The 26,530-nt window shown below is 43.1% G+C and overlaps 1 protein-coding gene across 1 annotated transcript in view; it reads left to right on the top strand.

Moving 5' to 3' along the window:
• The window catches only part of BRINP1 (BMP/retinoic acid inducible neural specific 1), a gene marked incomplete at its 5' end in the record, with an annotated part of 54,622 nt that extends 35,265 nt beyond the window's left edge, over positions 1-19,357 (top strand). The window contains 4 exons of the mRNA XM_080355952.1: positions 397-502; positions 6,552-6,788; positions 11,723-11,945; positions 17,632-19,357. Coding sequence (XP_080212078.1) covers positions 397-502; positions 6,552-6,788; positions 11,723-11,945; positions 17,632-18,772 — 1,707 coding nt within the window. The 3' untranslated portion in view covers positions 18,773-19,357. The remainder of the gene's footprint in view (positions 1-396; positions 503-6,551; positions 6,789-11,722; positions 11,946-17,631) is intronic.
• Positions 19,358-26,530: the final 7,173 nt, after the last annotated feature.

The raw sequence follows: 26,530 nt of genomic DNA, 5'->3' as shown, positions 1-26,530 counted from the left end.
CATATGCTGTGGGAGCTCCAGGCACCATTGTGGGCTGGCAATCCATCTCTGTGTCTTGCTTTCCAATAAGAGAAGCCAGGGAATAATTCCTCTACTGGCTTCTGATGTTCTCCAGTGGAGATCCTCTATGAGAAACATCAATCTGCAGGACTTCCTTGCCAAGCTCAGAATAACATGCAGTACCATAAAGAAAGCAGATAGAATTCACTCTAGTTTTTCAGCTTGTGAGGGTGCCAAACATTAGCTGTGTCGGTCCAGTGTGGGGCATTTTTCCCTGATTAGGGAAGATGTATTTGGGATTGCATCAGCTGGTGACAAGGGGCTGTTATATTACAAGGTCTGAACCTGCTTGGGGAAGATGTGATGGGAACACTCTCTCTTCTACCTCCTCCACAGGTAACAGAAACTCGGACTGGCCCCCTGGGCTGTAACAGCTACGACAATCTGGACTCTGTGAGTTCTGTCCTTCTGCAAAGCACTGAGAGCAAACTCCACCTGCAAGGTAGGGCTCAGGAATGAGGGAGAGGGTGATACAGGGCATGGAGCGGGGGGATGAAATGAGAGACGCCTTTTTTCTAGCCTTTTCCACTCTTTTGTTTGCCATGATCGTTGTCTTTGCTCCAAGTTCCCTGAAGCAGAACTGGTGGCTTCATATGATGCTCAGCACAGCAAAGCCAGGGCTTGACAGGGACTGAGTTTAAGGCACAAGGAACTACAGACTGGATCCCAGCAAAGTGTCCGGGCCCCCTGCTATTGAATTTTGATGATTTCTGTGTATTACACACACACTGATATAAATAAATTTGACCTTTTCCATTAATACTGAAGTGACATTCTGCCCATGTCTCTTTGTCCCTCCCAAATTGGTGATTTGCGTAAGAGGTTTGCAGATCAGCTTTTGGGACTCTGTAATGACCATAATCTTTGGGAAAAGTCACAGAGGTTTTATTTAGATGCTAGAAGCCATGGCTTCGGTCCCGGTTGGGGAGCTAGTCCAGAAGTCAACAGATAGAGGTCATGACTGAATTAATAAATAAATACATGCTAGTTAGCAAGAAGTCAACTTCAGTAGAAGGAGAAAATTCACTGGGCATGTAATTTACTATGGTTATTCCCAAGTTTTTGACAAAATAAGGAAATGTGGGATTTAATTGCTCATTTGCCCAGATGGTTTTATTTCTGGAATCCTTGTACTTGCACAAATTTTAATTTTTCAGATGAATGGGCTACATTACATCTTCTGCTTTGAGTGTAATTTGGCAAGTGCTGTTTTAATCTTAGTTTCACAGAAACTGAGTTTCATTTACTGAGTCATGTTGTGGATATATTATTATTGTTGTTATTATTTGCCTTTAAAAATAATAAGCAGGTGGTTTTCACTATTTCGGTGATTATCTAAGTCACTGAGTTGTGGCTCTTACCTAATTAACAATAAACAATTTGAGGGGTTTTATATACTGTTATGATGGCTGCTGGTAATGAAAACCAAAGGATGACACATCAGATAACTAGGTAAACTGCTAAATAAGCAGACAGCTCAGTTTATAGGCAGAGAAACTGGTAAGTGGGTAAATCAATAGATCTCTATTGGCGATCTGATCCTACAAAATAAGAGCAAAAGCAAGATACCCAAGAGAGGGAAGGAGGTGGAGGAAGAGGGAAAATTAAGGAGAGATAGGGGATGTAAGGTGGACAAGGCTGAGATTTCTGGTGGGAGCAGACAGGACCTCAGTGGTCAACCACACATGGGCTTCATGGAGCTTCATGGCATAACCCAGTGCAGAGAGCGGCCAGACCTGAGCCAAAGGAGATGCAAAGGAAGGGAGGAAGGCAAGAGCTCTTCCTCATAGAACAAAGTGACCTCTAAAGCTACACCTGAGTGTTTTCTGCCTAATCTGGAGTGCAGTTCTTGGGATAATTACCCAGGATTGTTCCTCTGCTCTGAGAGGCCTTATTAGGAATAAATCACAGGGCTGCAGGTAATGGATCGTGACCGAGTCTCCTCTGATCTGATTAGCAACCGAGCATGAGCTGCTGACAGAAATCCATGTTAGTCCTTCCTGTCAGTCTGTCTGGGGCCGGCTCAATAAAAGAGCAGCATCTTCGTGACAGGGAGAATTTCTGCTTCTGAACTTGCTCGCTGGCGCCCAGCCCTGAGAGTCATGGTTTCCAAGACGTGTCCTTTAGGCGATGCAATGGCTGCATATAGGGTTTGGGAAGGTCAGCCAGCCTGGAGATAGAAGCTAGATGCACGCACAGTGCAGGGTGTCTGGTTCTGCACCTGTGGGTACATGGGCCGAAAAGCGTGACTGATTTATAAACCAGCATCCACATGGACCCAGCATGGGAAGTGGTGGAGTCAGCATCCCTGAAGGTGTTTAAAACACATGTAGACGAGGTTCTTAGGGACATGGTTTAGTGCTGGAATTAGGTTATGGTTGGACTTGATGATCTTAGGGGTCTCTTCCAAACAAAATAATTCTATGATACTATGCACGTACATCTGTGTCAGGTTCCCTGTCCTGTGCATGGGGACAGCTGTGTCCCCTTACAGTACTGGGGGGATCCTGTTGTGGACCAGGATGTCGCAGGTGGCTGCATTCATTTGTACTTCGTGTCCTCCTGTCCCTGCCACCAGCATGAAGCCATAACTTTGCCTGCCTCCACCTCCAGCGAGGCTGATGCACGAGCTGCCTGGAAAAGGAGAAAACCAGAGCATGGGAGGGGAAGATGCTAACAGCTCTCTAGGCTAAAATTTGAGTGAAAAAAAGGCAAAATTTTGAAAAGTTTCAGGATATTAAAATTCCAGAGACATATCCTTTTGGACAGCGTGACGTTATATACCAATATTGCAACATGGCACTATTTCAATAAGGTAAAATCTTCCTGTGCTATTCTAAACATTGTGATATTAAACAGAAAATACTGCATCTTAGGTAGCTTGTTATGACAAATATGGCAGAGTATTAAAATTTCCATTACAATTAATATTAAAGTATTTGCCAAGATGGACAGAGCACTAATGACAACACAAAACATTTCGGCTTTTCAGTGCAACAAAATGAGGAATTATGAAAAATACATTTAGACCTTTCCCTGTCAAAAGAGCTTTTGGAGTCAACATGCTCTCACAAAATGCTTCAATGAAACTGCATTTTCAACAGAGAACTCTTCTGTGGAAAATGTTTCAAATAGCTCTAATTTAGCGCTGGGGAAATTTACCTCTTTTAATGCAGGAAGCTTTTTATATACAGTCCAAAGCCAATCATGTCTCTCTAATAGTTTTTCTAGGTGAATTAAGGACACGCTCCCTTGTCAGACACTTCATATTCTGCCTGTATTTATCTAAGACAAACCCATACCAAATCTGTGCTGCTCTTAATGTTTAAAAAGGAATATGTGCTTTACAGAGTAGCAGGATTTCTCCTTCCAATCAATACGTTGCCTTCAAAACTAAGCTATTTTTGTTAACACTCCTCACCAGCAAACTTCTCTGTGTATCATCGTGTACTGAGGCTGCTGTGGAGCATGAACCCATTCCTTGCACATGCTGGCTTGAATTGAGGGGTTCAGCCACGAAAATGGTCCAGTATCTCAGTCTTAGGATAAATGTGGGGTTGTTTATATAAATATATATGTCAAGTGAAAGCAGGCATGGTTGTATTTCAGTAGCCTTAAAACCGATTTATTCCACAAGGAAATTCCTGGCCTGAAGATCTCAGTGTCACGTGTAATTCCTACAGCATGTTTGCAGTTATAAAGTTAAGGCTTTGTATTTGGCATATGCATGTGTGTTGCAATGAGTAGCTAGATTTGTGTGTTTCTGGTCTAAGCACATATTTGAAAATGTGCTGCTTGTGAAATGCGACAATTAACCGCATGGATTCTAGCAGAACTGCTTACCTGATGAAAGATAAGTGTTTATGTAAGTGTTTTGTTGAATTGGTGCTAAGTGTACAGGGGCTCTGATTACCTCTTAAACGTGAGATAATTTCTTACAAGAGAAGTTTATCCTAGAAACATCTTTTTTAGAAACCGTGAGTTTTATGGACAAAAATCATGTATTCACAGGAGGCACCCTGCAGTGTAGGATGGGACCATGTTATGTTTTGGAGATGGCAGGATATTGATGTTTCTGCACATGCTGAGACATACAACAGATGTCCCTTGCAATGCGAAGTGTTTTCCCTGAAACTTTAGTTTGGTTTTTTTTTTTTACTCCTCTCCCATCCAGAAAAAAAATCTCAAAGCCAGTATTATTTGTAGTTGGTAGCAGACAGCATGTCAGTGCTGCTATCAGAGTATACAATTCAAAGAGAAAACATGGTGAGCTGAAGAGCCTATGGGCATTTGGGCCTCATATTCAAAGGTTGGAGGAGCAACCAGGACAGGTTCCTCCTCTATGAAGCGAAGAGTGGAAAGATTTGTTCATGGGACATGGACCATGAATAAATAGTCAATGCACATGAAGAAGCTCAGCTCCCCTGTCCTGTGAGCTTGCAAAGTCAGTGAGTCCAGCAGCCTTCAGGCTCTCCAAGCCCCTTTTACAGATCTCAGTAGCATTCTTCAGTAGCACTGCACTTTTTCATCCTGAAGGAAAGTTTTGGAACCTGGCAGGTGGCATTATCTCTAACACCACTATGAAGGCTTGAAAAGGAACCATTCCTCTGTGGTGGTCGCTTCAGATAAATCCCTAAAAGGCACTGAACCTCAGGCCTTGACAACAAGAAGAAAGCTGAGCTGCTTATTGAGAAACATCTCAGAAATGACCAAAAGGACCTTAAAGTGTTGATCCCCCTTAGACTGGTTTTGAGGTGTTCCTAGGGATGCTGCAGACTGTGGTCAGCTCTTTGCGTGTCCCTTCCTTTCCCTGCAATAGCACTGCAGAAAAGGCAGCAGGATCTATGCAGACATGGTGCCTCCAAGTGCCAGGCCTGAAATCCTTCCTTGTGCAAGTGTCACACGTGTCTTCTCCAGCTGAAGGTTGCTCTCTGTTCACCCTGCCTGGTGGCTGCCACTGCTCCACGCGTGACTGCCAATGCAGTCAGACACGGGGGCAGCTTGCTGCCACCAGCCATGATGCTCTCAGAAACCCTGCCCTGGCCATGGGGGAGAGGAAACAGAGGTCCCTGTGCCTTCAACACCCTCCCCATGCCCCCCAGACTTAGTCTTCAGAGGGACCCTGTCAAGGCTGAGGTGTCCCTGTGGAATCAAAAGCAAAAGGGTAATGGGGTCCTGGGGGTGCTGCCTGATGCTTTTCTCTTGCCTGAGGTGAACACGACCCATCACAGAGATGGGTCTGAACTCCTGAAAGGAGTCACAGCCCTTCCTGCCCTTCCCACACACTCTCATCCTCTGAATTATTGCCTTATTTTCCTTCCACTCCAATGAGCTGTCAGCCACGGATACCGTAATTCAGCGCAATAGAAACACAAACAGATGGGTAATTGACCCGCGTGCCTTCATTACGATGGAGTTCAGCTCTGCTGTTCGAGCCATAAACTCCTTTATCTGCCACTCTGAAATCCCTGGGCCTTTTACAAGGAAGGCGAAGCAGGCTGGGCTTCCTCTGAAACGCTTGCTCAGAATTATTGTCATCTCTGCCTTGTGCATGGCAGATGCTGACTGAGTGTGACAAGCAGGACTTACCAGGTAGAGGGAAACAGCTGTGAATCCTCAGGGACAACTGTAGGGAGCCTGGGGATGGGGGCTGGAGAAGGACAGAATGGAAAAACATGTACACTGTCCACCAGGCAAACACTTTAACTGTTACCACGTCCTCTTGTACCTGAGCAAGGGTACACACCTACACTGCACAGATGGGTGGACACACAAACACTCGCTGTGGAGGAGACATGGGGACAGATCTCTCAGGCAGTGTAAATCCTCAGAGCACCACTGAAATCACTGGCACTACATCCATTTGCACTTTAATAGGATTTGGCAAGTAGCCTTCCTAGCAGGGAGTGAGCTGAAGAGAGTCAGGTACCAACTCCTGTATTTATACTGTGGGAGCTGGGCACTTAACTCTGCAAGTGTCTGCTTGTGTTATTTTCTTTTTCTTTTTTTTTTTTTTCTTTTCTCTTTCAGTGTGTAGTTTCCTTGTTTCTGTGCTACCAAACCTATTTAGTCTCTCTCAAAACATGGCAGAACAGCATAATGCTCATCACTTCTGAACGAGCACTTGGTTGCAAAGTATCAAAAAAACCCTGCACCTGGGAATAAGGGAGGCTTTGCATTCAGGTGCTTTGTGCTGTACCAGGATCCAGGACTGGGATGAAAGGGGTTCACTGGGCATTGAGGTGGGGAATGTTATTTGTCACCCTTCTCTCGTAAAGCAGATGGGCTCTGCTCTCAGGTAACTCACTGCTTGCACAATTTGTACCTCACCTTCCTTATGACAGCTCCGAGAGAAATATCCCAACAGCTTTTAATTCCTCAGCATCACTTTCCCAAGCTGTTAATGAAACAGTATTTGAAAAGAAGAACAGATACCTGAAATGACTTTTTTTTTTCTTCCTTCACATCCTTGCCTGTTGTTTCGATGCCAGGTCTCCAGATCATCTTCCCTCAGTATTTACAAGAGAAGTTTGTCCAGTCTGCCTTGAGTTACATCATGTGCAATGGCGAGGGCGAGTACATCTGCCGGAATAGCCAGTGCGGCTGTCAGTGTGCGGAGGAGTTCCCCCAGTGCAACTGCCCCATCACCGACATCCAGATCATGGAGTACACGCTGGCAAACATGGCCAAGACCTGGACAGAAGCCTATAAAGATCTGGAGAATTCAGGTAACTGAGCAAAATGTGTTTTCCAACTGATTTATTTCAAACAAAGTATGTCAGGTTATACCAGTTAATACTCCTTTCTTCCCTTAATATAATGTTACAGTTAGGATAAAAATAGAGGATGTTGAACCCAAAAACATGATCTTAGTCTTGAGGGATTGCCTTTTTAATCTGTACACGTACAGACAAAACCACACACCACATGTAATTGTATGTATAAGGGGATATTTTCCATGGAACAGTTTGTTTGATTAAAAATCTGTTTTTTCATACTAAACCAGCTCAGAATCTCTCTTTAATAGTTCTACAGAGAAACTTCCACAATATGAATGATGCAGAAATTGCTTTTCAGATTTGCATGAATGATTTATTCTGCTTTGGTGAAAGGCAATTCACGGAGAGAGAGCACAGGCCAGATGACACCTCATTTGAGATAGAGAGAAGGGAAAATGACTTCTCTCTCCTACAGTGCTGATGTCTGCCGGTGTGAACGTTTCTCTCTTCACTTTCTCCCAGTGTGACACTGGAGGTGTCAGCGGAGTTTGTTCCATGTTGATGCTGGTAACCCATAGTAGGTTTGCAACATCACTCTCAAGGACTTGAGGTAGGAAAGAGAGCAATATTATCAGTGCAATTACATCCTTTCCTTTAGCAAGTGGATGCTAAGCAGAAATTAATCACGAATTTCATCACGAGCTTCTTATCCCTGTGCTGCCTTTCATCTCTTAGTGTTAGCCAGTTACCTTCCAATAAGTTTTCTTTAATGATTATTGTCACAACTGTCCAGGTCTCCATGTTAGGAAAGAAAACTATGAGGAAGGGACCATCTAGCTCTATTCAAGGCATTGAAGAATTCTTCTTCAGAAGTCTTCCCAGCAACAATTTCTTTCTTGATGTTGAAGGTCACCTTAATCCCCTTAATGGTTGAAATGACTCAGCCTGTTTCCTCCATGAGCTATTGAGAACTGCTTCATACTTCAAAATGTGGACCCTGCTGATGTCTCTGCTGTTGCACAGATTTTCATGTCCAACTCACACTGTCAACTTGGTGCTCAGATGAGCAAAGTCAGAGCAGTAGTTAATGGCTCAGTGCTGTTGACCGCCTTGAGAAGAGCCCTCCATAGACTATGGGGAGCCACCAGGCTGGGCCAGTTCCAGAAGTGGGTGACTAGCTGAAGAAGTCCATGAGTTTCTATAGATTCATGGATGGGGTGGGTACACCAGGGCAAACCTGAAATGTGGATTTTGGAAGCTTCTACTAGCTCAGTACCACGCAAATTGGGATTACTGGCAGTGCCTGGCAGCACAGCTCTGCTGCTAGTTAAGTGCTACTAGTTGCTAGTTCTGGCATAGGACCTCCACCTAAGGTGCTCAAGAGCCACACATTGACCACCACTCATCAAACCCCTTTACATTCCCAGGAAATCTCACCCAGACACTTATAAGCTGAGAGCCCTATGGAGAAAGAAATTACAGTCTGAGTGATTGTTTTACTGTTTCATTCTGTACTTGTTGCACTTGATCTAAGCAAAGACTCTGGTAGATAATGATATTCAGTCTCCCTTCCCTTGAGATTTCAATGGGGGAAGGTGTTTTTCATTTGCTATGTTAAAGTGACACGTTCCAGTGCAATTCTCTGCTGTGCTGGAGCCATATTCCACCCAGGGCTGGAGGCTTTTCGGGGCTGGATGGAGTGATTATCTTTATGTTTAAAGCTGCTGCATCTCATTCATCACTTTGTTGCACCATGCGTGAACTTATTCTTTGAGATGAAAGTTGCTATCACAGAAGAATGTAATATTAGTATTTTGCTCCTTTGTTTTAATAAATATTCCCAATGACTAGAGGATTTTCTTCATAATGAACAGCAGAAACAAAATCTCTAATGGCATCTGAAGGTTTTTCCAATAAAGTGGGCTGAAAGGCACATGAGTGCTCTGAAAGCAAATACCATTTGCACAGGAGGAGGCTGATAGCCTTAAAGATCTATATTTTGTTTCTGATCTGTGTTGGATTCCTATGTCAATTTGGAAAAATCGTGTGGGGCAAATGAAGAGCTGGTGTGATTTGGGATGGCAGCTTCAAAGTCAAGGAGGCTGCAGTGAACTGACGCTGCTTTGAATCCGCTCAGGAATTCTTAGTCCATTGCTCATGTTTCATCTTTGAAAGAGATGTTTGACACGGCCACCTGTGATGCTGAGTCACTGCCAGGGCACTGGGTGACTCTGCAAAAATAGGGAGCCTTGTTGCATTATGGGCAATGTAGTCCTGGCCATGAGCAACATTTTCTGTGCAGAGAACTAAAACACAACCAAATGCAATCAGCATTATTAGTTAACTGGAAATTCTCAGGGTTCAGAATGAGCTATTCCCAGAAAGGTACAAGGCTTAGCACAATGCAGCCATAGTCTTGGTTGGGGCCTCCAGGGATAGATATAACTAAAATACAATTAAATAGTGAAGAAACTATTCTTTTTTGAAAGTATTTTATTTTTTTTCACCCCCTGCTTCCCTTTTTTTATACCAACCCCACCCAGCTTTTATTTTGCTCATTTGTTTTCCCCTCAGTGTTGCACTGCAGTATCAAAATGTGCGCACTGCACTGAAATTTCTCCCTTTGCCCGTCTCCATGAAAAATGTAGCACATTCATCATCAGAGGGAAAAGAGCTTGGTCTTGTGCACAAACAGGCTTTTGAGGAAATTGATTTATAAGGGGTGGGAAGCGAATGCAAGGCTTTTACTGCTGAAAGGTACCAGGAGTAATCAGCATGGTCAACAGAAGCAATTATACATGATGATAGTTTCAGAGGACCACTGAACAGAAGAGAATCATTTTTGGGGAGGAGAAGGGCACTGAAAGCAGCATTACAAACAGAGTGAAAACCTGAGAGATTCTTCTAAAAAAAAGAATCTCTCAGCTATCTTTGTGGAAGAAAGGAGACAAGCAGATGTCCCATGGATCTTCATAGTGCAATAACGACAATTATTTTTATTAGGTGCTCGGTTTCACCATGTGATGAGTAAGACATGAACATCCATTTACCATCTATATAATGATGGTACTGACTAATGCATAGATATTCTTTGTTAGGCAGTTAAGCATGAATTGTAAGTTATTCAATAACAGGAAATCTGTTATGCAAATATATATAAGATTTGGAGAATAGGTTGTAAATTATCTGGCCTGATTTTCTCCAATGATTCTATGGATTATTTCTTTTTTTCTGAAAAGATGTCAGCCTTTACAAGCTTTCATTTTTTTTGGCTATTGTCCTTTTTCTTCCATCTGACAATAGGATGAAGGAATTTTTTAAAAAAAGGATTAGGAAAGGAAGAAAAATAATGTAGAAAGCTTTCAAGAAGAGATGGCTGCATTTCATGTTGGACACATTGTGGGGGCTATGGAAGGGCTCTAGTCCACCTCCCTCTAGAAGGACTCCCACCAGCACTACCCTGTTTCCCCAAAAATAATCCCTAGCATGATTTTTCAGGATTCTTAAGGATGCTCAAAATATAAGCCCTACTCCAAAAATAAGGCCTAGTTACAGCTCATAAAAAAAGTCAAAAAAAAAAGCATCCTTTGGAGCAAAAATTAACACCGACCCTGTCTTGTTTTTGGGGAAACAGGGTAGGTCAAGTCCACCACAGTTTTGTTTAGTGGAGTCTCAAACAAGAGATTCTTCTACATCTCTGGGCAGCACATTCCAGTGCTGCATTACCTCCAAGTGAAGAAGTTTTTCAAGAAATCATTTGAACTTCTTAAGGCTGCAAGCTCTCTATTACTTCTTGTTACATCATTGGTCTCTAAGAGGAAGAGTTTCTCTCCTTTGTACCTTTTAAGCAGTTGTAGGCTGTAATTACATTGCCCCTTGGCCTCTTCTTCACCACATTAAGCAAATGTGGCTCCCTCCATTTGACCTCATCAGATATGGCCTTTGACCATCTTGGGAGCCCTCAGCTGCGTCCCCCCTTTCCTGCCCCCCCCCCCCCCCCCCCCCAGAAAATCAGGTTATTTTCCACTGAGAAAGTTGGAATCATCTGTTTTTTCCATGTTATTTCCATACAAGGATTTCCCAGTCTGGTCATCAGAGCCTAAGCAAACTGCACTTCTCAGTAGGGAAGAAAGGGTTGGTCAGAAACAGAATCAGATTTTCTGGTTTGTGATGAAAAAAACTCAAACAAGCCCTACATAATGGTGTTTTTCATTATCAAATGAAATCAAATGGAAATAAAGTGATCACAAAACAACATTCAACAACATATTTTTGGACCAATTAGATTTTTTCCTTTGGCTAAAACTGACACATTTTGTTCTGACTTTAGCCCTGCAAACTACTTTATTTTAATTTCATTGTTACATAAAGCAACTCATTTAACTTCAAATGAAGTTAAACGAGAAAAAAAAGAATCAGAATACTCTTTTTAAAAAATGAGAAAGCAGGACATTTTAACACAATTCAAACCCTTCCTCTGGGGATTTTTTAAAGCTTTTTTTCTCTCTTTTTTTTAACAACACAGCCCAAGTGACTTGACTTCAACAACAAACAGCATTTTAGGAGCAGCTAAACAACAATTTAAATGAGAACTCTCTAACTGACAATGATTACAACTCCCTGCTTTTTGTTCATAACCCCTAGTTCATAATTCCCATCCTCCAGGGAATTTTCTTCTTTTTTTTTTAAAATCTACCCTGTATATATTAACCATATTGTTTCACCTGAATATTCTCTGGGTTTTATTTCCCGTATGGGAGCAGCAACAGCCATGAAATCAATGAGCTTCCCAGGGCAGAATGATAAACCAGTGTGTTACTGGACATTCCCTCCCTTCAGCAGAGCACCGGTGGCCTCGTGCATCACGGTTGGTTCTCCATCCTAGTAAAAAGCTTTGTAACTTCGTTATACTCTGTATTTCTCCACGATTTTGTGTCTTCCAGATGAGTTTAAATCCTTCATGAAAAGGCTACCTAGCAACCACTTCCTGACCATCGGGAGCATCCACCAGCACTGGGGGAATGACTGGGACCTGCAGACCCGCTACAAGCTGCTGCAGAGCAACCTGGAAGCCCAGCGCCAGAAGATCCAGCGCACTGCCCGCAAACTCTTTGGCCTCAGTGTCCGGTGTCGGCACAATCCCAACCACCAGCTGCCTAGAGAAAGGTACCTTCATCCTTCATGGGGGTGGGAGTGGTGTGATTTAGCTGAGGCTGGGCTTGGACCTAAAACACAACAGCTGAAGCGTTTGGATATAGGATGTGCTGACATGGAGGTCTGGGGGAAAAACTAGTCTGAGCATGGGTTGACATTTCTGGAGGTGTAGGTAACCTGTATCACATACCGAAGTGCACTCACATCCCTTCTGTGTGGTCTTACCCACCCAGGTGGATGGCACCCACTTATTCCATCATATTCTATAGGGCTGATATCACACAGCCAGGCAGACTAAGCTGCTTTTAAAACAGTCCTGCGTCACATACTAGAACTAAGTTTTCAGCCTCCATTTGCTGTTAAAGCAGACATATGGAACACAAGATGCTTCAGCCCATTTTTGAGCTGTGCTCCTCAATGAATGTCACCAAAGCAAAGCTTTAATTTCACTGTGAATAGATCACATCTCTTCTACAAAATGCAGAATGAACCTCTAAAGCTGCACTGACCAGAAGCCTGGCAATGTTACTAGAGATGGAGAGAGCAGATTTTCCATTACAGCTACAGTAACTATTGATATCTAATAGTCACCTCCTCCTGGCTCCTTCCAGCCCTGACCTATGGCTGAGTTTCAGTTAGTTTCCAATCATTTTTGGAGACTTGCATCTATGGGTTTGAATAAACATTTCTTACTGTTTCTTTCTACATTGTCCGGAGTGAAGCAACTTAAAGTCTAGGAAAAAAATTAGTCCAAGAGTCTTTTCTACCATGCTTATCTTGGAAGGGTCAGGACAAGTTAATATTTGTATAGGAACTGTTTTTTTCACCTCCCTCTTACCTAAATATTCAGTCTCAAGAAAATAAATTGATTGATTGATGTCTCCTGTTATCATCCAACCCCTGGCCACTAAGCACACTGAGTTTTCATTCCATCACTATGCAGCTCAGGAAACTCCTCCAGGGCTTAACAATTCTTTAATTACCAAGAGGTCTCTTTGTTTCTGGACAAAGACTTCATGGACTTACTAAGAATGAGGAGAAATATTTGTTAAGTTTAAACACTTATGAAAAACTCTGGAGAACTTTCCAAAATCGGCCCATTGCTGCCAAATGGCTGAGATTTTATAAACAAGCCAACTGGTGGAAGAATCACAGGCATGTCCAGGCATTATTTTGAGTTGTGCCACAACGACGAAGTGAAGCAATAGCAAGCAAATATCCAGCCAACCATGTTGCTGAAAAGCATTCAGAGAAATCTGTCTTTAGCTTTTCTCGTCTATTTTAAAAAGTCAGCCACGCAGAAAGGGAGCCTCCAACGAATATTGTAAAAATCTGGGGGAAGTAGGACGAAATGGATGATGGCAGCTGGGTTTTTAGCTGACTGATGTGCTTGATTTGTTTAAGTCAACACCACCAGGCATATTATAATTTCTTTTCTTATTTGTCATTCTGCATTTGTAGCTAGGCAGAGGAGGCGCTCGGCAGGCAGATGTGTAGTGCGAGAGGGATGCATTTCACCCTTCTTTTCACAGGGCTTGGAAATACTCTAATTTTCTAATTGTTACTGTACAGAACGACAGACGCTTATCAAGCATGCCAGTGGCTTTGAAAGGATGGAAAGGTTCTATTAAGGGCAAGCCTCTCTCTCTTTAATACACATAATAGTAAGCCTACTTTATATATTCAAAAGCAATGTAAAAAAGAAATAGGGTTGCTGTTGATTATCCTCAGGGAAAGGAAGAGGTGGTGTTGCCAAAAGAAAGGAAGAATAGGGATTTTTGGCAATTAGGCTGGTTCTCCATGACCTTTTGCAATAGCTAGGAATAATAATAATATATATATATATATATATATATATTTACTTTACACTGCTTTTGCTTAAAAAAACAACTCTTTGCAGGCAAGTTTGTTGGTTTAAAAAAGAAACCACTCCTCAGCTGTTAAAGCTTCAATGTTGAATGACTACCTATAGTTGCATTTTAAAACTCTGGATGTAAAATATAAATAACATCCACTGGAGCAGGGGGGTTGATACATGTTCTGGGCTCCAGCCAAATAGTTATTAGTTAAGAATACATCTCACAGCTGCTGGGAATAAAAATAGCATTTTTTACTTCACTGTTCCAATACAGAAAGCCCAAAAGTACCTCCACAGCAGCTAGTGCTGGTTTAAAAGTGAAAGGTGAGTTTGCAAAGGAAATCTTGTTAAATCTCTACAGTTTTTCTTGGAATTAAAAAAAAACCAAAACAAACCAGTCCTGCTGGATCAGGTTTTTGACTGTGGGGTTTTTTTTTGTTTGGGTTTTGTTTTGGTATGGTTTGGTTTTCTAATCACCTCAGACACGATCTACAACAAAGATGCATCTCAAGGGACACCCATCAGCTCCTTCCCCTCCTCAGACCCAAATAATCCTGAAAGATGACAAAGCGGGAGGGAAGAAAATGATTCATCACCTTTCTGTATAACATGACCTCCACTTCTCATCTGAAAGCCCAACACTGCCCTGCAAAACTTTTTATTTTGGTCACAAGAGGTAATTTTTAAATGGTGAACCAGCTCTGCATGATTACCTGGCTCTCAATTCCCAGCATTGCCAGGGGAGCAACAGCAATAAAACACAGCAAAATAAATCTCACATTTTTCCATTCTAGTTTGGAATGTAAGATATTAAAGTTGAGTGTAAAATTGTTTGACCTTTGAAGACATAGTTTTCCTTTTTTTAATTTCATGTACTCTAGTACTTTATACTTTGGATGGCCAGAGGTAGCAAACACAAGGCAAAATAACTTGCAATGATATTAAGAGGGAAAAAGGTAAACTGGTTACTTCCTAATGAAAGAGAAAATAATTAAAATTAAAACCAATGGCTACTCTACCGGCTTTCAGCTTTTCAACAGTGGCTCTTTTCAGCTGCCATGTGCCCTGACATCTCTTGGTTCCATTCACATCAGCCTGAGGCATCATGGATTTGTGTTTGCAGACGTTACCTCCTGTCAGCTGAAGGGCTGTGCCTGGACCTGCATATATTCTTATCCTGTCCCAGTTGCAGGACAAAATGGGGTAATTTATACCACTTTTCCTCTCTCACTCTGTCACACTTCCCATGGCCGATGCCCAGCTCTGCCCTGGATTCTGCATTTTCATTTAATTATGTCCTTTATTGCTGCCATCAGCAGATGGTGGAGAGATGACTTTTTTTTTTTCTTTTTTTGTCCTATTTGTGTCTTTGCTGAATGCTAAGACATATACACACACTCCTCTCAAAAAACCCTCTTTCTCCAGATCTTCTCCCATCTTCCCTTCATAAAGTTGATCTGGCAAACAGGAAAATTATTAGTTTTGATTGCAAGACATCAGCCTAAACTCCTTTCTCATTTTGCTCTGCTGAATGTCAGTATAATAGAAGGACAGAAGAATGTATATATTGTTTCTTCCTAAGACAGACAGGATATGGTCATCTGACACTGTGTTTGTTGCATTCCCTGCTGTACAGCCTGGCAGTCCTTGTCCCATGAGCTCAGTGGCATTATCCACATGTAAAACCTGTGTAATGCACCAGTCTAGCACTGCACAAATACACGTTCCTGCAACCCAGTGAATAGTGTCTGTATACTGGGGCATTGCTTTGGTTTTAGCTTGTCTTCCACTTGTTTATCATCCCGCAGCTTCATGCTTAGATCAGTGGTTAGAGGCAAAGAAAGAAGCTTTCAAAGAGGCGTGTGGAGGAATCAAGGTGCACTCACAGCACCTTAGGGAGATTCAACCTGGAATCTGGATACCTTGCTATAATAAATTCAAGTGCATGTGGCTGGCTTTCCAAACAGGATCTGCAAGGATTCAGGTGGTGTAAAAAAAATTATATTTGTATTGCTGAAAAAGTGAGCAAAAATTCACCTATGAGCAGAAGGCAGACTCAGTCCCCAGGGGATGGTTTTGAGAGTGTTTTTTGCTGTCAGCAGCATGGTTTGCAATCATGCCAGGCTGTGCTGTCCCCTCCCCTCCAAAGCAGAGCTGTCCGAGGAGCCAGGAGGAGCCCAGTGCACTTTTCCGGGGACCAGAGCTGTCATCATCTCCCTCTATAGAGGTCACTGCCTTGCTGCCAAGCTCCCCAGCCAACCTTGTCTTCTCCTCTAGCAGAAGAGTTCCTGTTAGCTGTGAATAGAGGAAAGAGACCCTGGCAGCTCCCTACTGCAAGAGGCATATGGAAATTGTCTCTTCCCACATCCAAGACTTTAGAATTTTCCTGCTGATGTACTTTTTTCCTCACTCATTTTTATTTTCTTTCCACTCAGTTTCTTCCCACTTCTTTTCATTCCTGCCTGTCCTCTGTCTTTCAGTTGTTGCCATTGTTCCAGTTTTCCCTTTTCTCCATCCCTGTTCCTGCTGCCCACTGCATTTCTCTCTCATTTTTCCTTTTACCTGCACATTTTCCCCCCTCTTTCTTCCCCCACCGTTTCTGCTTCTGTTCCTTGATTATTTCTTTCCTTCCAGCACTTTCCTCTGTTTTATACTCTCATCCCTGCACTTGCTCCCTCCCCCTAATTATCTTGCTGGTCTTCGCTGCTGTATCATTTAATGCCTTCTTTGATACAGCCTACAGCTTAATGATTATTCGGAGGTCAGGCGATGCAGGTGCCATGAATTTCACTAATCCAGCTCTGAGAGCCTCTGTCCATAATCACTCCTCCCGTTCTACAGGGACTGAATCCTAATTTGTCATTAGCCAGTCCTCTCACTGCAGCACTCCCGAGAACTTTTTGCCCAGAGGAGACAATGAAGTATTCATTAGCTGGGGGGGAGGCGGAGGGGAGGGAGCGGGCGGCTGAACAAGGGGTTCTGCTGAAGGATGCTGAGAAAGGAGTTGCTGTGCTGAGATTTCCCAGGGCAGTGAGGAGGAGGGAGCAGGGGGCAGCAAGGCCATGTTGCGAGTGGGTTACACAAAAAGCAAACGTGGGTTATGGTGTCGTTTGTAAGGATGAGGAGGTGAGGGTGATGATAGAGCAGTTGTGGGACTGGTGGGGCTTGGGAGTGGGCAAGTGTGGATGCTTGTTAAAGGGAGAGGCTGTAAGAGGAGGTTAATTAGCAGCAGATTTTTTTAAATGAGAAAGCATTCTAACAGCTCTGTCTCTACACACCCTGACTTCCACCCTCTTCTGTGCTGTTATTGAGTTCTGCACCATAAGCAGAGGTTACTGCTGGCTTTGCCTCATCCCATTACAAGTCTGATTTTGGAGAGTAGGGGGGAGTTACCAATGACGCGGAGAGGAGTTTTCTCCTGCTCACCTAGAAACTATGCTGACCTGCAACATCCAATAGCACCTCAGCCTCTGGCATGGTTTTATCAGCTCCACTCCCATCGCTGAACTTTGTCACTGTGGCACTGATGAGATTCTTGGCAGGAGACTGTGCCAGCCTCAGCTCCTAAAACAGCGTGAAGAGAGATATCTTAGATGATCAATCCTAACTTTTAGCTGTTTCTTAGAGGGCTTTTGTTCTCCACCAAAGGAGTAAACAGCAGGTGAAAGATTCAGTCTCAAAATAGACTGGAATAGCTCCCAGATGCCACGGCAGGGCATCAGCATTCTGAGAGCTCTGCCTCAGATATAGCCCTGAAAACACTGTGGCTCCAGTAAGATGCCAACACCAAAGGCTCTGTGAGACTCTACAATGCTAATGCTTTCTTCTTCCCACCTGCAGGACAATACAGGAATGGCTTACTCGGGTCCAGTCCCTGCTCTACTGCAACGAGAATGGGTTCTGGGGGACCTTTCTGGAAAGCCAGCGGAGCTGCGTTTGCCATGGTGGCACCAGCCTGTGCCAGCGCCCCATCCCCTGCATCATCGGGGGCAACAACAGCTGTGCCATGTGCAGCCTTGCCAACATCTCTCTCTGCGGCTCATGCAACAAGGGCTATAAGCTTTACCGGGGTCGCTGCGAGCCCCAGAACGTAGACTCGGAGCGGAGCGAGCAGTTCATCAGCTTTGAAACGGACTTGGACTTCCAGGACCTAGAGCTGAAGTACCTGCTGCAGAAAATGGACTCTCGTCTGTATGTGCACACCACCTTCATCAGCAACGAGATCCGCCTGGACACCTTCTTTGATCCCAGGTGGCGCAAACGCATGTCCCTCACCTTGAAGAGCAACAAGAACCGGATGGACTTCATCCACATGGTGATTGGGATCTCCATGCGAATCTGCCAGATGCGCAACAGCAGCCTGGACCCCATGTTCTTTGTCTACGTCAACCCCTTCAGCGGGAGTCACTCTGAGGGCTGGAACATGCCCTTTGGGGAGTACGGCTACCCGCGCTGGGAGAAAATCCGCCTCCAAAACAGCCAGTGCTACAACTGGACCCTGCTGCTGGGCAACCGGTGGAAAACCTTTTTCGAGACTGTCCACATCTACCTACGCAGCCGGACTCGGCTGCCCTCCCTGCTGCGTAACGAGACTGGCCAAGGGCCAGTGGACCTTTCTGACCCCACTAAGCGTCAGTTCTACATCAAGATCTCAGATGTGCAGGTGTATGGCTACAGCCTGCGTTTTAACGCCGACCTACTGCGCAGTGCTGTGCAGCAGGTCAACCAGTCCTACACGCAAGGCGGGCAGTTCTATTCTTCCTCCTCCGTCATGCTCTTGCTGCTGGATATTCGGGACCGAATCAATAGACTGGCACCTCCTGTGGCCCCTGGGAAGCCCCAGCTGGATCTGTTCTCTTGTATGCTCAAGCATCGCCTGAAGCTCACCAACAGTGAGATCATCCGTGTCAACCACGCTCTAGACCTGTACAACACTGAGATCCTCAAACAGTCAGACCAGATGACAGCCAAACTCTGCTAACCCGGACTTTTCAGTGGACATGTTGGTGATTGATCCTTTTGCTGTAAAAAAAAGAAATAATAATAAAAGAGGAAAAAAAATAAGAAAAAAACGTAAAAAGAAAGAAAAGTGGGGGGAAAGTTATAAGGGGGAAACCAAGATTTGTAAAATGTAATTAATATACAAAAGAAAAAAACAAGAGGAAATTCTTCATTTGTTGAAAACTAAACCCGTTCTAGCAGCTGTATAAAACTGTCAGGCATGTTTGTTATTTCCATAATCCGTCATAAAAGGGTGACACTTTACTCTCTCTTGACCTTGGGGGTCTTGCTTGCTAGTCCTTGGGGGCAGCAGAGTAAATAAAGGGAGGAGCAGAGAGAGGGACAAACTTCTGTAATGAACTGTAAAGTTTTCTGCTATGCAGGTGCCAAGACAAAGAGACAAAAAAAAAAAAAAAAAATCAAAACAAACAAGAGTTATATGTAAATGTAAAAGAACTGCCATTATTCCTATAGTGGGAGTAAATGGTTAAAGATAAAAGATATTTCTTCTGCTGAGATTTATACCAGGTTTACATTGAGTTATTCACACAGCCTGTGCTGAACTTTGCTGGAGTACAGAAGGTGATGTCAGCCCTTTAAGAGTAAAACTAACGCCTCATTGGTGAGAAAACACATAAGAGGTGGAGGGTGGGTGCAGGTCTCAGGTGTCTTCACTTTGGGATTTCCACCTTGGAAGAGTTTTCACCCGAGGTAGAGTCTCAACGCTTGCTGAAGAATGATACAGCAGGTCCCTTGGGCTGCTTTGCTCAGCTGGAGTTCATGCATCACAACTGCTGTTGCCTTCCATGTTGTCAGAGCTCAACCCCATGAGGATCAACACCTCTGGATCTCCGGAGTCGCTTGTCTTTCAGGTACTTCAATAGAGTCTCTAGAACAAAACTAAAATCATACGCCACTTTGATAAACCTAGGCTTACAGGCAAACCCGAGTCTGGCTTTCCGCCTCGGGTTCTGGGTTTTCCAATAACACTGGGAAACCCTCAGCACCACAAAAACCAAAGCACAATGTAAGAAAACACATTTCCAAGGAAAGCTGGAGACACATTTTTTGTTTTTTTCAGGGAAGGAAAACTCCCTTTTACTTTCTTATGTTTCTGTGGCTATGAATAATATCCTTGTTACACTTACACTTTCTTTGTTCACAAAGAAAATTTACAGATGAGAAAATTTTATTAAAATGTCCACGAAAGCAGTAAAAGGGAGGGAGTATTAAAAATAGGAAAAGTGGGAGGGAAGAGCACAATAACCAAATCCACCCTGAATTTGCATGGATAAAACCAAATTTAAAAGGGCCAAGTTATCAAAAAAAAAAAAAAACAACACCCAAAAAACACCTAAAATACCTAAAATCTGGGTAAAATTTTGTGGAGTGTGTGTTTTTTTAAAAATAATATATTGAATGGAGTGTGTGGATGTAGGATCAGCTGAGCTGGGGGATGAAGGCTGAATGCAGTGGGAGATGAGTAGTGGGGCATTTATCTTAATCTCACTGGTTTTTAGTTAAAGTTGGTGGTGAGAAGTGCTAGTGACAGACTAGAGTTTCTGCCATCTGAGAAGGGAGAAGTAAATCTCAGATTCTGTGGGTTTCTGGAGCTGGAGGAGTATTCAGGGGAAAACAAGCCTGAGCAAGAAGGGCAGTCCTGAAGTCCAAGATTCAACTGAGTTCAAAATGGTCTTGTAGAAATTGTGATGTTCTTATTTGGAGGCTCTGGCTCAGATTATAAGAATAATATCAGTTCTTCCAGAAAGAGCTAAATGCATGGTGGTGTAGTTCATGTGACACTGGGGACTCGGACAGTTAAGTTTGGCTTCAGATTTAGTTTGTGTGGTTTTGGTTGATACTCATTCAAAGTGAGAAGGAATTAGCTACTTCAAGGAAAAAATGCATTCATGGAACTCACCTGCTGAACTAGCAATCAGGGGCATAAGAGAAACTATCTGGGTAGTTAGTAAGAAACAAAAACAAGTCCTAATTGCAAAAGCACACCTACTTTTCCCAGTTCGTTCATTTGTTTTTCATTTGATTGGTCTTTGCTTTGTGTAGTAGACATTCATACTTGCAGATCCCACCATTCAAAGAGGTTTCTTTATAGTTCTGACATTCCTGTGTCAGCTTTCTGATATGGGAAAATTCAGTGGCAATGGTATGCATGGAAGTCAGTTTTAAGCAAATAGCAGAGAGTATTCATGGGAAATGAATGTCAAATTTGTAATTATGAGTGGAAATAATGTTCCTGACAGTTACGTCCATCCAAGCAGGGAATAGCAATGTACTGTTTAATTTACATGTATAACCCAAAGAGCTGACACTGAGAAGAACTATAGTTATTGCTCTAAAAATACTGAATACTGCATATGAGCAACCTATGGCCTGAGATGCAGTCTGCATTCAATGATGGGATTTGTTCGTGGCTGGGAATAGTGAACATGCTAGCACAAAGTGAAATTAATTCGATAAGTTGCTTTCCTATGAGAAAAGTATCCAGCTCTAGTGTCTAGAAGCCAAAAAAGTTGCAATTAAATCTCACGTCCCGTGGGTAACTAGCAACATGTTAGCTAAATCTTGCACTGTATTGGTGGGACTGTTAGGGATCAAATTAATTGCTCTCATGTATCTTTAATGAGGCATTGGGATGAGCAGCCACCGATATTACTGGGCCTCAGCACAGGGGGCAACACCGCAAACATTAAGCAAGATATTGGGTGCCCACAGAACATTAAATCACCGCTGTCCAGTTCAGACCCAAGCAATGGCAGACAGCTATGGAGTTACAGACGCATTTTCTAACATGAGCTAGTGTATCCACCATGGCTGGGAGTGGTGAAGCTGAAGCATAGAAAAATGGAAAAAAGTCTGGCATAGATATTCTGTCAGTGTATGTAACTTACCTTAGGAGTACCTGATGGTGCAGTGTGGCACCAGGGTATGATGGCACATCAACACAACAATCTGGAGGTGTATTGCAACATGCCTAGATGAGATTTTGTGGTGGAATTAAGCCAAAGTGTCAGGAATAAATTCCCTTGTCCTTCAGAGCGGGGAAAAAATGAAGCTATCTGGCAGCTCAGCCACCACTTTGGACTCAAAGTTTATGTCAGAGATAAAAAGGAAAAACAAACCCAAACAACCCTATCAAATGTGGCCTGGACCATGCCACACTGTGCTTGTGATGCTAGAAGTGTCTGCCACAAACAGGGCCCATGCTCTGTTCCCACTGCTCAGTCCCTAATACCTGTCCCCAGGTAAGGGGACAGCCTGGTCGAGAACCAGATCCTGCAGGTTTGTTTTAGGGTATTTGTTTTGCAGGCAATAGAAGATTTGGAGGCATCTGGCATACTTCTATCTTGATAAAAGAAAGTGGTTCTGATCCTCCTAGAGGACACACGAGTGCTATGGTGATTTTAATGGGCTTCTGAGGAAATTATGTCCAAGTCCTCCAGTTAGTCAGTAAAAGATGTTTTACAAGGCAATGACTAGAATGGAGGGTAATTATTAGAGGAGAATGAGGTGAGTCTCAGAGAAAACTTTAACCTATTTACTAAACTGCAAGATCAATAGATATTATTATAGAGTTTAATGATAAAAGGGACATTGGAAATATTAGTAACAATTCTTTTAACTGTACAAGAATGGAACTCAGCTTCCTTCCTCTGTACAAGAAGGAGTTATGGACCAATCCATAAGATTGTACAGCTCAGCTAATACAGAGATAGTCCTATCAAATCATAGTAGATACTTGTCTCTTGCTGCAGTTAAATTAGGGACTGCATGAAAGCTGGAGCTTCCAAATAACCCAGAGAAAACAAGAAAAGCCAGATGCCAGGTATCCCAAAGGCAAAGAATGGCAAAAGTCAGCAAGCAGAGCAGAACCCACCTGCTTCTTCCCTTTAAATGCAGAAGACTTCTGGGATCAGTTGCTTTGAGTCACATGAGAGAATGTACTTGGAGCTTACTAAGAAATGTGCTTTTTAAAAGTTATTCAAATTTAGACTTAGCAGCCGATGTGGCAGAAAGCAAAGGACGTCAGCAAGTCTTATTAATATGCTGATTCTACGGCTTCAGGAGTGTACAGAATGCCCACTTGGATTGGGGCTAAGAGCACAGCATGGGGTTGCCGTGGAAACGTGGGAAAGCCATTAATTAGCTATCACATGAAATTATCAGGAAGAATCTGGACCTCAGCAGCTTTGCCCTCCCCAGAGACAAAGGGCACGACCCCAGTGACCTCCCAGTCAGACCCAGTGATGCCTCGAGAGCTCCAAAAACAACCACATCCTGGAGCAGAAATGTCATCCTGGAGGAAAGGGACAAGGGGACAAGTAAGGGGGAGGAGGTGACAGGGGCAGAAGGCAGGAAAGCAAAAGATAGAGAAAGTTTCCCCTCTTATTTCCCCTTCCCAAGGAGCCTGTTTGCCCTCGTATAAAGAACACTGGAGGTCTGCTCCCAGTGGCCTCAAAGGAATCAAGACTGGCTACAAGGCCCTGGCAAATTCAGTGTATGGAATTTGCATCTTCTTGGGTGGGCTACACGTGGGACGAGTGAATACCAAGGCTCCCCAGAGCCATCTCTGACTGTGCTAAGCCAGGAATCCCTGTCTCCAAAGGGAAACATGGGCAAGTGTGAGCGGCTCATTGGCCACTTGCCCAGCCTCCCTCCAGAGCCAGAATCCACCTCCAGCCCAGGCTGTGTGTGTATGTTCCTGTGACAGCTGTGACGGACTCCAGCTGCCACGGACAGGATGTTCTTTTGAGCCCACTTGCTAAAACACAGGAGGACGTTGGGCAGATGGCATCTCCTGCACCAGGGTGCAGCACAATCCCTGGCCTGGCTGCTCAGTTCCAGTGCTGGAGGAGAAAGGCCAAATTGCAATCCTAGCAATGTGTTCCTGTCTCCAGCTAATGCACTTTCCTTCAGGGATCTATCCCAGTGCTTGTTGAAAGGGGGAAAAAATGGCACAAAGATGAGATGCTGCAGTTTATTGTCTGAAGGTAGAGACAGGAGGGTGGTCGGTGGTGTGTGTTAAGAGAGAGGCAGAAGGGAGACAGATAAGACAAGGCATAAGAAGGTCATAAGGGAGACATTTCCATGTTCTTTCTACCCTGGAAAGTTTGAAGTGATACATTAGACCTGCTGGACCCAGTCTGATTATAGTTCTTGTCCAAGATACTTTTTCTAATCCACATATCAATTAACACCCCTCACATTTTCTTTGCGACTTCTTGCAATAATATTTTTTTTCCATAACCTAAAACTACCTTCTCTTACTGTCATCAGGATTATTCTGTAAATTAAATAAATATGGAAAACAGTGAGGACTAAAAACTCTATACAAAACTCGTTGGAAATTTCAGTCCTTCTTCCTGAATTTTCAACTGACAAAAGATGGGCGCTTGGTGCAAATATATTGTTCAACCAAATATGAGTTTCTTTTTGCATAACAGAAAAAAAAAACATGAATAGTAACAGTCTGTGTCCCTTGGCTATGCAAAACAAACCTTTGCATATACAAGGCTGTCCATATGAATCCTGACCACAAGAAACAGGTGAGCACTGGTGCTCCTCAGCCTACTAATTTTGTGGCTTCTTAGATAAATACTGACAAATACCACCAGACACTGTGGTGAGAGTGGGTCTCACAACAGGACTATCTTTCCTATCTGAGCTGGATTAAGTTCAGCAGGACATATGAGGTGGGCTGTAGCTGGCTAAACATCTTAATGGCATTTAATGCTGTTGAAGACATCTACAGGAACAGCCCCAGGTACAACATTTTGTGTCCCCATCTTTAGCGTTTACCCATGCAATCATGGGGTGGTTCCTGCTGGTGTCCAGTATTTGACCTTGTGTAGAGACCTAGGAAAATAAAAAAGCAACAACCAAAAAAAAAAAACCGGCTATGGGTCCCTCCGCAAGAGAACTACAAATGGTATTGCTAGAAAAAGTAATCACAGCAGTAGAATCTGTGGAAGAGCGAGATCTGGTTAGGTGACCCTGACAGATGCAGGCAGGCACAAAAGAAATTGGATTACTGACCTCACCACTCAGGGAGGACTCCTTTCGCTCCCCAAACCCATCTTGTGTCTCTACAGCTCCTTTTTTCTGTTTTGGCTCAGTACTGAACAAAACCAGCCCATTAGATATTACCTATAGCACACATCATGTCAGTGCAGCTTGAAATAATATTTTAATGCCACTGAAAAAGTCAAGCAAATTGAACTGAACAAAGCAGCAAAATGAAATGGGAAAAGCACACAGACTCATTCTGCTTATTAGGGATGCTTTTGCCAGTGATAAATTGCTGTGAGGTGCCTTAGTTTTTAACAGCACAACAGCTTCCAGTAGAAAATGTCCAACTGAATTATTTTGACTGAAATTTTAAAGAAGGTCTTAAGAAAGAGAAATTTAAAGTCAAGATTTTCTGCTTGAAACATGTGGCATAGATACTAGATTTGAGTATCAGAGCTACACTTGGTTTTTAATACTGCCCGTCATCTAGAACATAGATTTGTCTAAATAGGAAAAAAAGGTCAACTTGAATGATTTTCCAAGGTGCTCACAGATTTCCTTGAACAGGGTGTGCCAAGGGAAGCTGAAGGTCAAGACTTCTCAGAGATGTTGCCAGGAACAGAGGAAAGAGCACCTGGAGTATGGTGCTGCTAAATTCAAGTGAGGAAGCCAAGAGACCTAATGTGACATCAGGAAGACAGAAATACAACTTATGCCTTTCATATTTCTACATACAGGTATGTATTTAGTTAAGTTTTGATCTATTTATATTACATCTCTTTTATTAATAGATATCTATAAATGTATCTATTAGTTTATGTTTTGAGGTCTTGACTACAACCCAAGTCTCACTGTGTTTGGTTCTGGGCTTGCACAGAATTAATACAAGATTGTCACTTAAATAGAAATTATCGTTTTAGGGCTAGCCTGATTTTTACAGGTGGGAAAAGGAAATCTAAGATAGTCTGATTTGCCATGGCAAAACCTGCTCAGAACTGGGACCAGAGTCATTCTTGAGCCTCAGTCATTGTATGACCACTGTATGAAGAGGGGAAGATAACAGAGCAGAAATGGTTATTCCAGATAAGCTTTTATTTCCGCTGACAGTTCCTGGTGTCTGAGTGTCCCACTCTCACATGTGTTGATAGTGACCTTGAGAAAGATGTATAATGATGTGCTACCAGGACATGGATTCTGTTTCAGACTTGTGATATCCCAAATGCTTAGGTCAAGCCTGGGAGTACTGCCTGTGCCTGATTTTGGTGCAAAGTGAAGCCTGTAATAGACATTTTCTAGAGATGAAGCAATCCTTATTTCAGTCTGTTTTCTGGGACAGGCTTTCTTGACAGTGTGCAGCATCTCCCTCTGAGTTGGGCTGTGGTATAATTTAGGACTGAATCTTGTTCTGCAATGTGATGACAGGAATATATTATAGAAATGTCATGCATCTAACTACTGAGATCTGGTTTTCAAACTTCCCTAAGACATTTACACTCAGGGTTCTATTAAGATTCATTTCAGGATGAGAAAGCAAAACCTGGATATTGGCTGGCTTGGATTTAGGTATTGTGATCTTTTATTCTATGTTTTTACAAGCTATTCAATGAAGGGAGTTCACTCCTGATTTGCTCCAGGATACTTGGGAACTATCTCCATACTTTTATTGTCTCTCGACATGAAAACCTAATCATGTTCGTTGCTCAAAATCAAC

Source organism: Nesoenas mayeri, assembly GCF_963082525.1.
Source record: "Nesoenas mayeri genome assembly, chromosome: 18".
Lineage (NCBI taxonomy): Eukaryota > Metazoa > Chordata > Aves > Columbiformes > Columbidae > Nesoenas > Nesoenas mayeri.
The sequence above is the reverse complement of the archived record's forward strand: the minus strand, read 5'-3'. Positions and strand labels throughout refer to the sequence as shown.